This window comes from Crocuta crocuta, unplaced genomic scaffold, assembly GCF_008692635.1.
Source record: "Crocuta crocuta isolate KB4526 unplaced genomic scaffold, BGI_CrCroc_1.0 scaffold334, whole genome shotgun sequence".
Lineage (NCBI taxonomy): Eukaryota > Metazoa > Chordata > Mammalia > Carnivora > Hyaenidae > Crocuta > Crocuta crocuta.
This window is the reverse complement of record NW_027533260.1, coordinates 1389281-1401810: the sequence shown is the minus strand read 5'-3', so window position 1 is coordinate 1401810 and position 12530 is coordinate 1389281. Positions and strand designations below refer to the sequence as shown.

Here is a 12530-nt window from a genome sequence, read left to right as displayed (position 1 = left end):
GCCCGCCCGAGGTCCAGCCTCCTCCTCTGTCACCTGGTGGGTGGTGGGTCTGGTGCCTCAAGGGCAGAGTGTGTGACCTGCTGTGCCCAGGCTGGAGGCTGAAGATGGGCTAAGAACCGCGTGCGCCAGGGAGACAGGCCCTGAAAGGGGTGAGGGGGGAGAGCGTGGAGAGGGAGACAGAGCTACAGAGATAGGCAAAGGCAGAGAGATGGGGAGAAAGAGGCAGATAGGGATTCAGAGCTGGGGCTGGGGAGGCGGGAGGGGCAATGAGACAACGATGGCAAGAAAGAGTGCCCCAACAAAGCAGGAAGAGAGGCAGTTCTGAGGGGCCCTGAGACGGGGAGGGTCAGGCATGCCCCAGGAGGGAGAGAGAGAATGCGGCCAAAAGGAATGGTCAAAATAATCAGAGGGAAAAGCTGAGTCCAGAAAAAGGCTGAAGCTGGCACCCAGACAGAGACTGGGCAGAAGGGAGGGCAGTAGCGGGGTGGGGGGTAAGCTATCCCTTGGGGTCAGTGAGAGAGCCAAAGCCTCACAGAGGGAAGGACGGATGGACAGACAGCAGAACCCTAGGAGGAGACAGCCCAAGAGGCACCTTGACCTACGGTGGATCTGCCTGGGGTCTGCATCCCACCGTTAGCATCGGCAGGTCCCTCAGTACCACCGTCCCCTCCCCCTTAGGTTTTATCCAGAGGAGTGCCCTTCAGGGAGGGCTGACGTCTCCCAGTTCTTAAGTTTTCAAACAGTGGCATCTTGTACACTATTTTGCTCCTATCTACTGTCAAGCAGGCCCAATAGAAGAGGCCTCGGAGCAATACAGGGTCCCCGTATTGCCTTGCTTACCCCTCGGCCTAGTGCAAAGGGCTCCAAGCGACTCGGTGAGGAGGGGAGAGAAGCTAGAATGAATGGAAGAAGAGAAGCAGAAGAAAACAAGACCACACACTGAGAGAGGCCATGGAGACACAGAAGCCGCAGGAAGGGGCCCCTGCACTGACTTAAAGCATAAGAAAAGTTAGGATGGCTGGTGGGAGGGGGGGTGAGAAACAGAGATGCGGGAGAAGAGAGTCCCCGACATGAGAAGCAGGGCTTTGGGAAGACCCTAGCTGGGAGAGGAGGAAAAGGGAAGTCCAACAGGGAAAATGACCACGGGCCTCTAGGATCCAGAGGGAAGGGTCATGCCACACAAGGACCCAGATGCGTGCCTACGAGTCTCACTTCTAGGAGGTGGGGGCAGGTGGGCAGCTGGTGTTATTACTGGCCCGTGTCTGGGCTCATCTGGGCGTGTCTCTGGAGCTTAGGTGGTGAATTCAGCGAGGGCTGGGATCTTGTCTAACTGTAACTGTGCTTCACACAGGGAGGGGCGGGCTTGCTGGCTGCCTGGCACTTGGTGGATATTCCATGCGTTTGTTGAATAAATGAAAACAGGATTCGCCCCATTTATTGGAGACTCTGCACCTGATATGCGGTTGTAGGCTCTCTGGGGGCACATGCAAGGCTCACTGGTAAGTCGTCGTGGGGTCTTCAGTTTATATTATGGCCTAAGAGGGCTCTTCTGTTAAGAGCCTGCTGTGCCAGGAGCTGATCTCATTAAATTCTCTTATAAAGACCAGCAAGATTCGCTTTAGCCCCATTGTACAGAGCAGGAAACTGAGATGCAGAGAAACGAAGTAGTGTGGTTCAATAACACAGGAAGTTCGTGGAAGTCAGGATTTGAAAAGAGGTCTGCCTGGCCTGACTGCTCAGCACTTCTGAGTCTGTGCTGACCTTCAGGGGAGGTGGGCACAGAAGATGATCCTAATAGCCTCAGAGATTTCAAATTCCTTGAGAAACTCAAGACAGGGGAGAAGTAAGGGCCTACTGGATGCTTGGCTCTCTGCCACACCCTGAGAAGCGGCCCAGGGCCCTCTGCCTCTCAATCTGAAAGAAATTCTAGGAGTCCACGCACAAAATCTGCCACCTTCATTTGGTGCTTGTCAAAGTGCTAGGTCTTCTAGAGTAGGTGGTCTAACCCTTGGTGGGTCTGTGGACAGACTTCTGGGGACCCGTGTACTTGGACTGGGAAAAAAATTACATCTTTGGATTTCATGATCTTTCAACTAAGACGCATTTCCTCAGTGAGGGATGGAGGCAACAAACCAAGCTGGTCTTGGCCGGCCCTGTGACCGTATCCCCAATAGAAATCACAGAGATTTCCATATCCCATCACATGGTTGCAGATTTCTTGAAATAGTGTTTATGCCCCTCCTGACTTTTACGCTAGAGGAGTTAAGATCCATCACGAGGTCTTGCTGGCTAATGTGTTGACAAAAAAGCATCGATATTACTATATCACAAGCTTTGCTTTCTCTCTCTCTCTCTCTCTCTGTGTGTGTGTGTGTGTGTGTGTTTAAGTAAGCTCTAGGCCCAACATGGGGCTTGAACTCATGACCCTGAGATCAAGAATTGCACGCTTAACCGATTGAGCCAGCCAGGCACCCCACAAACTTTGCTTTCAAAAATATTTTGAGGGGGACCTGGCTGGCTCAGTCGGTTAAGCGTCCAACTCTTGGTTTCGGCTCAGATCACAATCTCAGGGTTCGTGAGTTCAAGCCCCGCATCGGGCTGTGTGCTGACAGTGTGGAGCCTGCTTGGGATCCTCTCTCTCTCTCTCTCTATCTCCCCGTCCCTCCCTCTGCCTCCTTCCCCCACCTCAAAATAAATAAATAAACTTACAAAATATTTTGATAGCTCTATTATCAGTGTAATTGGCTTCTTTTGTTTTCTTATGTATTTTGTGTTTGTAAGCATTATTCTGAGAACCATAGTAGCCTGCTAAGGGGGGGTCCATGGTTCCCCAAAAGCCAAAGAATGGCTTTAGGGTAAATTGCGCCTTGGCCACTGAGTGGTGGGTGCAGCCTATGGGCAGAGGGGTTCAGAGGGCAGGGTCAGAGGGCAGGGCCGGAGCACAGAAGAAGGAAGCGCTGAGAGAGAGGAAGGGTGGTGTGTGAGCTCTAGCGGAGAGGCTGGAGGGTGGGAAGAGGCACCACCAGGGCTGGTGGTGGGTGCGTCCCCATGAAGGGGCACAGCCCAGTGACAAGCCAGCCGGGGGAGGGACCAGCAGACCCACCAGAAGAGCCAGGACGGTGGATCCCCTTGCCTGTCTTGCCTGGATTGAAATACTGTCTCCCTCTCTGAGCCTCAGTCTCCCCCTCTGTAAATGGGCTGATAACCCACCCTAGGAATGAATGAGATAATCCATGTGAAATGCAGTGTCCAAAATATGATCCACACCCACTATGCTCTAAAGCAGAGTGGAGACAGAGATGACAATTAATATTTGAATAAATCCCACTTGTTGAGCAGCTATTATCGTGTGCTGGGCCTCTGCCAAGGACTGTCATTCAGGGCATCATTTTGCCTTCCCTGAGACTCTTGAAGTGGGACAGACATGGAGGGGAGAGTGTGTGAGGAGCAGGGCATGAGGAAACAAGAAGCAGGATTTAGGAGGAGAATCAGGAAGAGGATGGGCAGGGAGGAAAGGAAGCCCCCAGAGTGGGGAGAAAGGAGGGGCCCCAGCAACGGTGGCGGCCCTCCAGGATCGACATTAAACACAGCGGGGCCAGAGAGGGTTTGCGAGGAGCAGCACAGAGGCTTCGGGTTGGTGTGTCCACCCCCCAGCCTCCTGGCCGCTACGCTCCCATGCTCCCATCCCCCAGCCCAGGCAGCTTACCTCGGTGGCAAAGAAGCCTTTGGGCCGGTGTTTGCCCAGCGACGCAAGGCCAGCAGGTCCAGGACTCTCGCTTGCACTGATGGTCTGCTGAGCTGCCGCCAAAATTTCATCCAGTTTGTCTGAGGGGAGGCGGAAGAGGCACTGAAATGAAGCTTGCTTTGGCCTCAGGCAGAGAAAGAGCTGCCAGAAGGCCAGACAACGTTCCGTATGAACTGGAGAAGGGCACCCCTGCCTCCATCCCCATGGACAGTCTCTAGCCCAGAAGGGAGCACCCGGCGGTGGGAAGAGGTGAGGGCAGCAAAGAGGGGAGTCCTCCCAGGAGGGAAGGTGGAGGAGGGGGAGCAGAAGGAAGTGGGGGAGAGGCTTACGACAGTGGGCGCTCATACTTGATGGCTGGGGCAAGGTTGGGGCGTGAGGTGATCAGCTCAGCTCGGAGGTGGCCAAGCGGTGCACAGGCGGGAAGAGGGTAGGAGTGGCTCCCGCACCCCGGGGAGCGTGGGGCCAGGGGTCCTGGGCAGCCCAGGGAGCCGGGCTGGGCCATCTTACTGAGAGCCATCTGATACACGGTCCGCTTTTTCTCCATGCTGGGCACCGGCGGAGGCTGCTGCTCGTACTCTGTGGGCAAAGGATGCGGATGAAGTCCAGGGGCGCCCCCAGGGACGCGGCGGAGCGGGCTCGGCCAGTGGGCGTGGCCAGCGGGTGCTACCAGCGGGCGTGCGCAAGCGCGAGTGGGGCAGTGAAGGGCCCGGGTCGGGGAAGGGCGAGTCCGCCGGCGGGATGGGGACGGGGAGGCCCCCCCGCCAGTCCTGTGCCCACTCACCACTCTTCTTCTTCCAGGGGGAGACTAGCCCGGGGGAGAGGCAGTAGAGGAGCCAAGAGTTAGGACTTCAGGGGGAGGCGAGGGGCCCCCTCTCTGGAACACCCTCCTCCCTCAGGGTAGGGGTGGTCGGCTGCCCGATCTGCCCCCTGTGAGGGGAAACGGGACCCCCCAGGTCCACTCGGCCCTGTCTGGGGAGGGGCTGGCCTTCCTTTCTGTTGGGGGAGGGAGGGGAAGCTGGTGGAGGAAGAGATAGAGAATTGGGGGTGGCCGTGAGGTGGGGCAGGTGGAGAGAAGCCAGAAAGGAAATAGGGACCCGTAGGGAGGGACGTGCAGACCCAGAGAGAGACTCGACAGAGAAACAGATATCAGAGGACAGAGGAAAGTCGACTCTCAGACGCCCCTTCCCAGCGACACACACGCAGGCCAGAGAGAGTCTGACCCATGGACTAGGGGACAGGTTGAGGACGAGGACCCCTTGTCACTAACAACACTAACAAACTCAAGGTCTGGTTCAGCCCCCTTCTGCCCCTCTCCCTCCCCAGCGCCTGGACCCAGCAGCCCTACAAGCTCACCCATCTCCTCCAGCTCCGAGGTCATGGACTTGGAACGAAGAGAGATGGCTGGGGGCGGGAGCCGCTTGGCCTGCTGGGGTGCTGGAAGGTGATGGTGGGGGTGAGGCATCAGTACCATGGACAGAAGGCCCCTGACTCCCTACTGCCACCGCCGCTACAGTTCTCCCAGATACCAGAGAATAGATGTCACCAGCATGCTGAGCCCTTCCTGCTTCGGTTTCCCCCAAGAAAGGTCACAAGCACGCAGCCTTGGGGAAGGGGAGGCCAGGGGATGGGACCATTAGGCCATTAGGGTTTCTGAGGATCTTAGTCTGGTGGCAGTGGGGTGCCCAGGTCTGGCCATGCAAATGAGAGGGAGAAGCACCTTTCTTATGGACGGCCTCATCCATGTCCGGGTGCCTGGTGACCATCACCACCTTGACCATCAGCGTGTTGCCCCCTTGGCGGATCATGTTCACCACCTGTCGGTGGCCGACCTTCACCACGTTCTGCCCATTCACCTGTGGCACAGATATCCCCCAACCACACAGAGGTGAGGGGAGGGATGCTTTTAGCTTCAGGGTCCCCAGCTGAGTGGCCTTCTGCTTTTCCTGCTCCGTAGCCTTGTTGATCATTCCTCCCTCCCGCTGACTCCTCTCACCACCCCTTTCCCTTACAAGGCCCCACTTCTTCTGGTAATTTTCCTGACCCCAGGGTTGAGGGGCTGGGCTCGCCCAATTCACCTCTCTCCCTCCTTGTCCCCTCTTGCAGTGTGTGTGTGTTTGCGTGCGTGTGTGTTTGTGCACGCACATGCATGCGTGTACACACTGGGGGCCAGCTCTGTTTTCTTTTGAGATGCTTCAGAGAGGCCTTCAGAAGGAACCATTGGAGAAACCAGAGGCTGGCTGGGGGGTGGGTTGGGGGGCTGAAAGGCCTGGTGCAGAAAGAGAGTCTGCAATTGGGCAGTCAGATCCTAGTGTGGATCAGGAGGGGCCTGGGGATTCATTACCAGGGTTCCCGGTGGGGGCGGCGGGGAGGGCAGTATCTGTGGAGCGTGTGCTGAGGCTGGCACTTAGGAAGGCCCCTGGGGCTGGAGCCCAGGACTCACCTCGATGAGGAAGTCTCCCATCCGCAGTCCAGCTCGCCATGCCACGCCACCCTCGTCCACGGACTCCAGGTACTGCAGCGCCGGGAAGGCCGGGGTGGGGGTGAACTCCTCGATGGGGGTCTGCGCTGCAGATGGGGAGGAGCCGGCGGGGTCGGAGGGGAGGGGGTGGAGAGGCCGAGCAGGGGATGGGGCTCAGACCCAAGTCACAGAGGCCTCATCCTGGCTGAAGGACCGGCACCCTGGGGTGGGGCGGTGGGTGGGCTGGGGTCCCTTCCCCTGTCCATCCCCCTGGGTCAGAGAGCCCTTCCCCCATCTCCTCCCCGGCCGGCACTCACCCTTGGCCCCGCGGAGCACGAACCCAAACCCCTCACTGTCCTTCTTCTGCAGCAAGACTGNGGGGGTGGGGTAGGGGGGTGGGGGGGCGGAGAAGGGATTATGAGACACGGAGTCCGTGCTCCATCAGCAACCCGGTGACCTGAGCCCCTGCTCCAGAACCATTCATTCCCCCTCCTAGGATCTTCCTCACCCACTCCGCTACTGTTGCTGCTTGCAGCAGCCCTGACACGCCTCCCCCTCAGAGCCCGGGCTGCTGGCTCTCCCACTCAGTCTTTCCTCATTCATCCATCCGTGCCTCCATCCACCCATCCATTCAGCAAGCGGCTACCAAGCCCACTGCGTGCCGCCACATTGCGAGGGATGGGGAGGTAATCCGCCAGATTACCAGACAGCCTGCTTTGAGCTCCTGCTAGCCTCTTCCTGTCAGTGACCTTGAGCCCAAGACTTTAACCTTTTGGGCCTCGGTTTCCTCATCTATGATGTGAGATAATAAGAAGCCGTACCAGACGAGGTCGCTTTGGGAGTTCAGTACCAAAATAGTATTGAGCACAGTGCTGGGCACATAGTAATATATGGTCAAGTTACTAGGTCCAGAGGACACATGTACTTCCATGACACCCCTCCCAACTCCTTGACTATATATATACTACAGTAATACCTCCCCAGGTACCCAAGCATATCATATCAGTGCTTATTCAGCACGGTGCAATATGGTGGCCGTGAGATCTATGTGCCTATTTATATGCAAAGTAATTAAAAATTAAATTGAGAGGGACGCCTGTGTGGCTCAGTAGGTTAAGCATCTGACTCTTGATTTTGGCTCAAGTCATGATCTCATGGTCCATGAGATCAAACCCCATGTGAGGCTCTGCACTGACAGTGTAGAGCCTGCTTGGGATTCTCTCTCCCTCCCTGCCCCTGCTCCCGCTCGTGCACTCCCTCCCTCAAAATAAAGAAAAAACATTTAAACAAATTTTTTTTAAAATATAAAAGTTAAATAGAGAAATTCAGTTCTTCAGTCTCACTAGCCACATTTCAAAGTGCCCAGTAGCCACATGTGGCCAGTGGTTACCATGCAGGACAGTGCAGATACAGAACATTACTATCACTGCAGAGAGTTCTAGTGAACAGCAATGACTTATCCATTCCCTGCTATACCTCAAATGCATCTCCTTCATGCACTGGACAGATTCCAGTAAAATGCAAACGACCCGTGAATACGCAGATAGTCCCCACCGCCAGGCCACCAAAGCCTGTCAGCACATTTAGGTAACGTTCACATACCCAGGAAAGTTCAATGAAACTCAAACATACCCCACGTATCTCAACACCTGCCTGGGCTGCCCAGCCTCAAATCCTTGACATCACCGCTGAGTGCCTCAAGATGACATATCCATCCCATTCCAGGAACCCCAGGAGACAACAGGAATACCCAAACACCCTGCCTCCAGCCCCACTGCCCTCAGGAGCCCAAAGAACACCCTCAATCCACCAGAACACACGCCCCGCTGCACCCCGAGCGGCCCATGGTCCGTCTGAGACCCATCCAGCACACACGCAGACCCCTCAGTATATCCCAATAATATCCACCAGCCCTAACACGCTCCAATAATAGCCAAGCGTGCTCCCGGCGCTCTTCAATTACCTACTCTCACAGATTCGGCAAAACAGCCCTCCACGGATACTCCAGTAGATTTCAGAAACACCCCCGCACACCCCAGTATGCTCCAATAATAACTCCCCCTCACTTGGATCTCAGTATATTCCCATAACACGCCCCCTGAACACATCCCAGCACACGCCAATAATACCCGCCGTGCTCCTACTGTATTTCGGTGCCATTCCCCCTACACACTAGCGCCCCGTGTACTCTCACAACCCCACGACCTCCACTGTCACTGTCACATCCATACATCTGTACCACAGCAAGCGTTCTGCTCATGCGCGTCTGCCGGCCCTGTCTCTGTCCCCGCCCCCGCTCTTGTATCTCGGTGTGCGCAGCAGCACGTGTGCACACGCAGACCCACCTAGCAACTGCTCGAGCTCCAAGTTCACCACGGTCCATAAAACACGCCACACCATACCCACCAGCTCTTCTTGATCTTATATTCTAGCCAGGGATAGGTCACCTTTGCAGCAGGGTGGAAGGGGTGCGGGAAGAGAGGAGGGAAGAGGTTTTGGAGGAGTGAGGGAGGAGAGAGGAAGAAAGGGGAGTCGGAAGGCAAGAGCCAAGGACAAGGCCAGCAGAAATCAGTTCAGAGAGCAGGGCTGTCTTGCTCCTGACCATGCACTCTGTGACGCCCACCTCTGTCCCTGTCTGATAAATTCCACTGAGCCCTTCTGCCCTTGCGACCTCCATATTCACTCCTGGTCTCCAGGTCCCCAGCAGCCACCAGTGCCCTTCCTTCATCCCTCACTGGCAGCCGTTTCTTCTTCTTCCATTCATGGTACAAAACCCTACATGTCCCACATCTTTCCCCGGCCCCAGGAATCGATCCTCACACTCCAGACATAAGCGTTCCCGAAACACCCCATCCCCCAACATGATTCAATAAAACTCCCATATCCCAGGAAGAGGCACTGGCCACATGCAAGTGAGTATCTGAAACCCTTCACAGGGAAATAACTCAAGTGTCTCTCATAGCCAGCCTCTGAGGTAGGCATAAGTGCTATTTCCACTTTACAGGAAAGGAAAGAGTGGCGCAGAAAGGTTAAGTAACTTGCCTAAGGTCACGCAGTGAGTAATCCTCAAAAACACAGAAGAAAATGCCCTCCACTCTGCTGCGCTCAAATACGTCAAGCACATATACATCTGACCCAAATTGGCCATGAGCATTCCCCCCATTCAGTGCCGGAAATGTATCCCAGGCTATGCCGATAGCACAGCAATGAGTACATTTATTGACCCATTGCTGAATGCCAGATGCCATTCCACGCAGTTTACATTTGTTTATTCATGTTGCCTCACAACACTCCTGGGAGGGGTTGACTGTTACTGTTCCCATTTTACTGATGAGGAAACTGAGGCACAGAGAAGTAACATGCTCAAGATCACACCAGCTGGAAAAGAGTTAAAGCCAAGATCTGAATTCCTCACGGGCCACCCATACATCCCAATAATGTCCAGACCCCTTCAGATCGTCACAACCCCACCTCGGTCCCTCCCTCTCAAGCGTCCCAGTCTGGTATATGCTACTCTCTCTCCCCACTCCCGTGACTTTCTCACCCTGTCTCTGGCCAATGCAATGCTTCCCCCACCCTACCACGTCCTGCTCCAGTGTCCCAAGTGCCCAGAAGTTTCCCTCAGCTCGATGTTCCCCACCCTCTGCTCCTGCGGGTGCTCCTTCACCCTGCTGCACCTCGCTCCCTGCTCCTCCACGCCCTCCACCCTCCGAAAGCTCCACATGGCCCCAAGCCACCCTCCTCAGCTCCCGCTTCCGCCGCCCTCATCACACGCCACGGGGTCATCCCTCCCCCCTCCAGCCCCACCCCCAAAGGGTCCTCCGCAGACCTCTGTGACCTCTCTCCCCCTCCCTGGCCTCACCCTTCCCAGGTTTTCTCACCCATCAGGAGGCAACCCCACTGTGTCCCCTACGGCACCCCAGGTTCCTCCCATACTCCCCAGTCCCCCGCATTCCCTTCCGTGGAAGCCTCTTCCTACTTCTGCATCCTCAACTCACTTTCTCACACACCCTTCCGCCTCCTGGTCCTTGCAGCTGCATTTCATTTATATTCCCTGCATCCTCTCCGTGCTCTCCCGGTGCTGCCTCGAAGCCCCACCCCCAAATCCTCCTCGCAGATCCTGCATTCCCTCTTCACCCCATTTCTCCACACTCCCCACGCACCCTCTCTGNCCCTGTTCCATTCTCTCCTCGGCCACCCTCCTGCCCAGACCCCCTGCCCCCACCCCTGCCCCAGTACTCGCTACCCACGCGACACCCCATCCACGCTCCTATTGCTGACTGACTACCTGCCCTGCAGAAGCACACACAATGCTCTCCCCCAGGCCATCCCTCGGCGACCCCAGAGTGGCCTCTGGAGCTCAGCGGCCAGCTCTTATTCACTGGATCCCACACACAGAGACTGCAGCAGCATCCACTCCCCCCACCCCCACCCCAAAGGTGCCTCTCACACACCCAGGATCCCACAGCCCTGAGCTTGCTGCCGTACAAGGCATCCCCTCTGGTACTCAGGCCCTCCCCATGCACCCGTCTCCATGGGTCTCTCCGTGGCGTGCACAGAGGCCCCCGCGCAGGGAAGCCAGCCCCTTCCCATGCCAAGAAGTAGCACACACAAGCAGACGCAGCTCCCCGTGCAGAAGCCCGGCTGTGGCTCAGCACACATGCCCCACACAGGCACAGACCCCCTGGAGGCAGGGAGAGGGGCACGTGGGGACAGAAACACACGGAAAGAGTAGAAAAGGGGGGCTGTGGGGGAGGGGACAGGCCCGGCATGAGAGGGTAGGTCTTGGGAAATACAGCCGCAGTCCCTGGGACAGACTCACTCCATCACACACACACACACACACACACACTCCTCAGACAGCCTCTCTATTGCTCCAAATCACACACAGAGACAGACACCATCAAACAGGGACACACAGATGGACACAGCTGGGGTGGGGGGCTGGGGGGCTGGGAGCCCACCCTCTCTCCATCTCTCTCACTCACACTCTCTCTTTCTCTCTCTCTCACACACACGCGTGCGCACATGGCTGCAGGCAGTCACACACGCACGCACATCGACACAGCCACACCGACACATGCACAGTCGCACAGTGACACGCAGCGGAAAAAGAGGAGGGGAGGGGAGAGGAGGCCGGGGGTGGGATGTGTGTGTGATGGGGGGGATGACTGTGAATGGGCGAGAGGGGTATGAATGGGGGGACTTGCCAACTCTGCAAAGGGGTGTGGGGAGATGGAGATCACAGGAATAGGGGCCTGGAATGTAGGTGCCTGAAGGGGAGCCACTGTGGCTCCCCACGGGGAGCGCTCCACAGAGTGGGGGCGGTGGGGGGGGGCAGGAAGACATAGTGGGTTCGTAACCCCAGAGTAGGGTCCGTTTGGAGGGTCTGACTGGGGGCAAGGTTTTGGAGGAAGAGCCAAGGGGGGCCTGGAAGGGCTTGGAAGGGGACTGAGGAATGTATGCGTGTGTGGTGGGGGGGCTCGGAGAGAGNCTGACTGAGCCCCCCCTTAACCCCCTCCCCCCCTCCAGAGCCCTCCCGCGCAGGTGCAGAGCGAGGGAGAGCGGAGAGAGAGACGCACAACACCACACAAGATGCCTCGCGACCGCGTGCGGGGACGCGCGAACAGAGCCCCACTTCCCAGGCAGGGGTACCACGGTGAGAGAGGCCCCAGGAGGGGACGCACAGCCCCCCATCACAGACCGACACATAATGCACCCCAACACGGTGTGAAAGGGCCAGGAAGGGAAGGCTAGAAACATTGAGATTGGGCCCCAGAGCAGTGAGAGACACCCCTCCCCCCAGAGAAGCTCGGGGAGGGACAGACAGACACACACCACAGCTCACTCGAGAGAGGGGAGACCATAGAGTCCCAAGGAGAGGAGACAGGGGGGCATAGGCCAGGACCTTACAGCTCCAGTGGGGATGCAGGGCACACAACACAGGCGGGGCCATCTCAGAGGGGGTCAGGGAAAGCAGGGGGGAAGCAGGAGGGGAAGAGGCTCAGACACAGCACACAGAGCAGCACATGCTGGTGGGCACAAGGAGGGGAGAAGGGGAGGGAATAAAGTTGACAGGACAGAGCTAGGGAGAGGAGAAGGAAGAAGCTGAGGGTAAGAGGGACCCCCCACCCCCACCCCGCCATCCAGCTGGTAGAGCAAGCGACTCCAAGACCAAGTCCAAGGAGAGACCCAGAGAGACACTGTCAGAGACAGGAAGCAGTGGCTGATAGGGAGATTTGGGGTGGGGGGACCTCGATACTCACCCGGTGCCCAGAGCCAGAGACGTGCCAGGTGAACACACACAATGGTCAAGCGCCTCAGACA

At 57.1% G+C, this 12530-nt stretch overlaps 1 protein-coding gene across 1 annotated transcript in view; it reads right to left on the bottom strand.

The window, feature by feature from the left end:
- SHANK1 (SH3 and multiple ankyrin repeat domains 1) overlaps positions 1-12530 on the bottom strand; it is a 39956-nt gene that overhangs the window by 10703 nt on the left and 16723 nt on the right. Inside the window, exons 15-22 of the mRNA XM_077747135.1 lie at positions 11414-11418; positions 6521-6577; positions 6186-6310; positions 5463-5598; positions 5099-5179; positions 4527-4550; positions 4253-4321; positions 3707-3825 (exon numbers count right to left, since the gene is read on the bottom strand). Of these exons, the coding sequence (XP_077603261.1) occupies positions 3707-3825; positions 4253-4321; positions 4527-4550; positions 5099-5179; positions 5463-5598; positions 6186-6310; positions 6521-6577; positions 11414-11418 (616 nt within the window). The remainder of the gene's footprint in view (positions 1-3706; positions 3826-4252; positions 4322-4526; positions 4551-5098; positions 5180-5462; positions 5599-6185; positions 6311-6520; positions 6578-11413; positions 11419-12530) is intronic.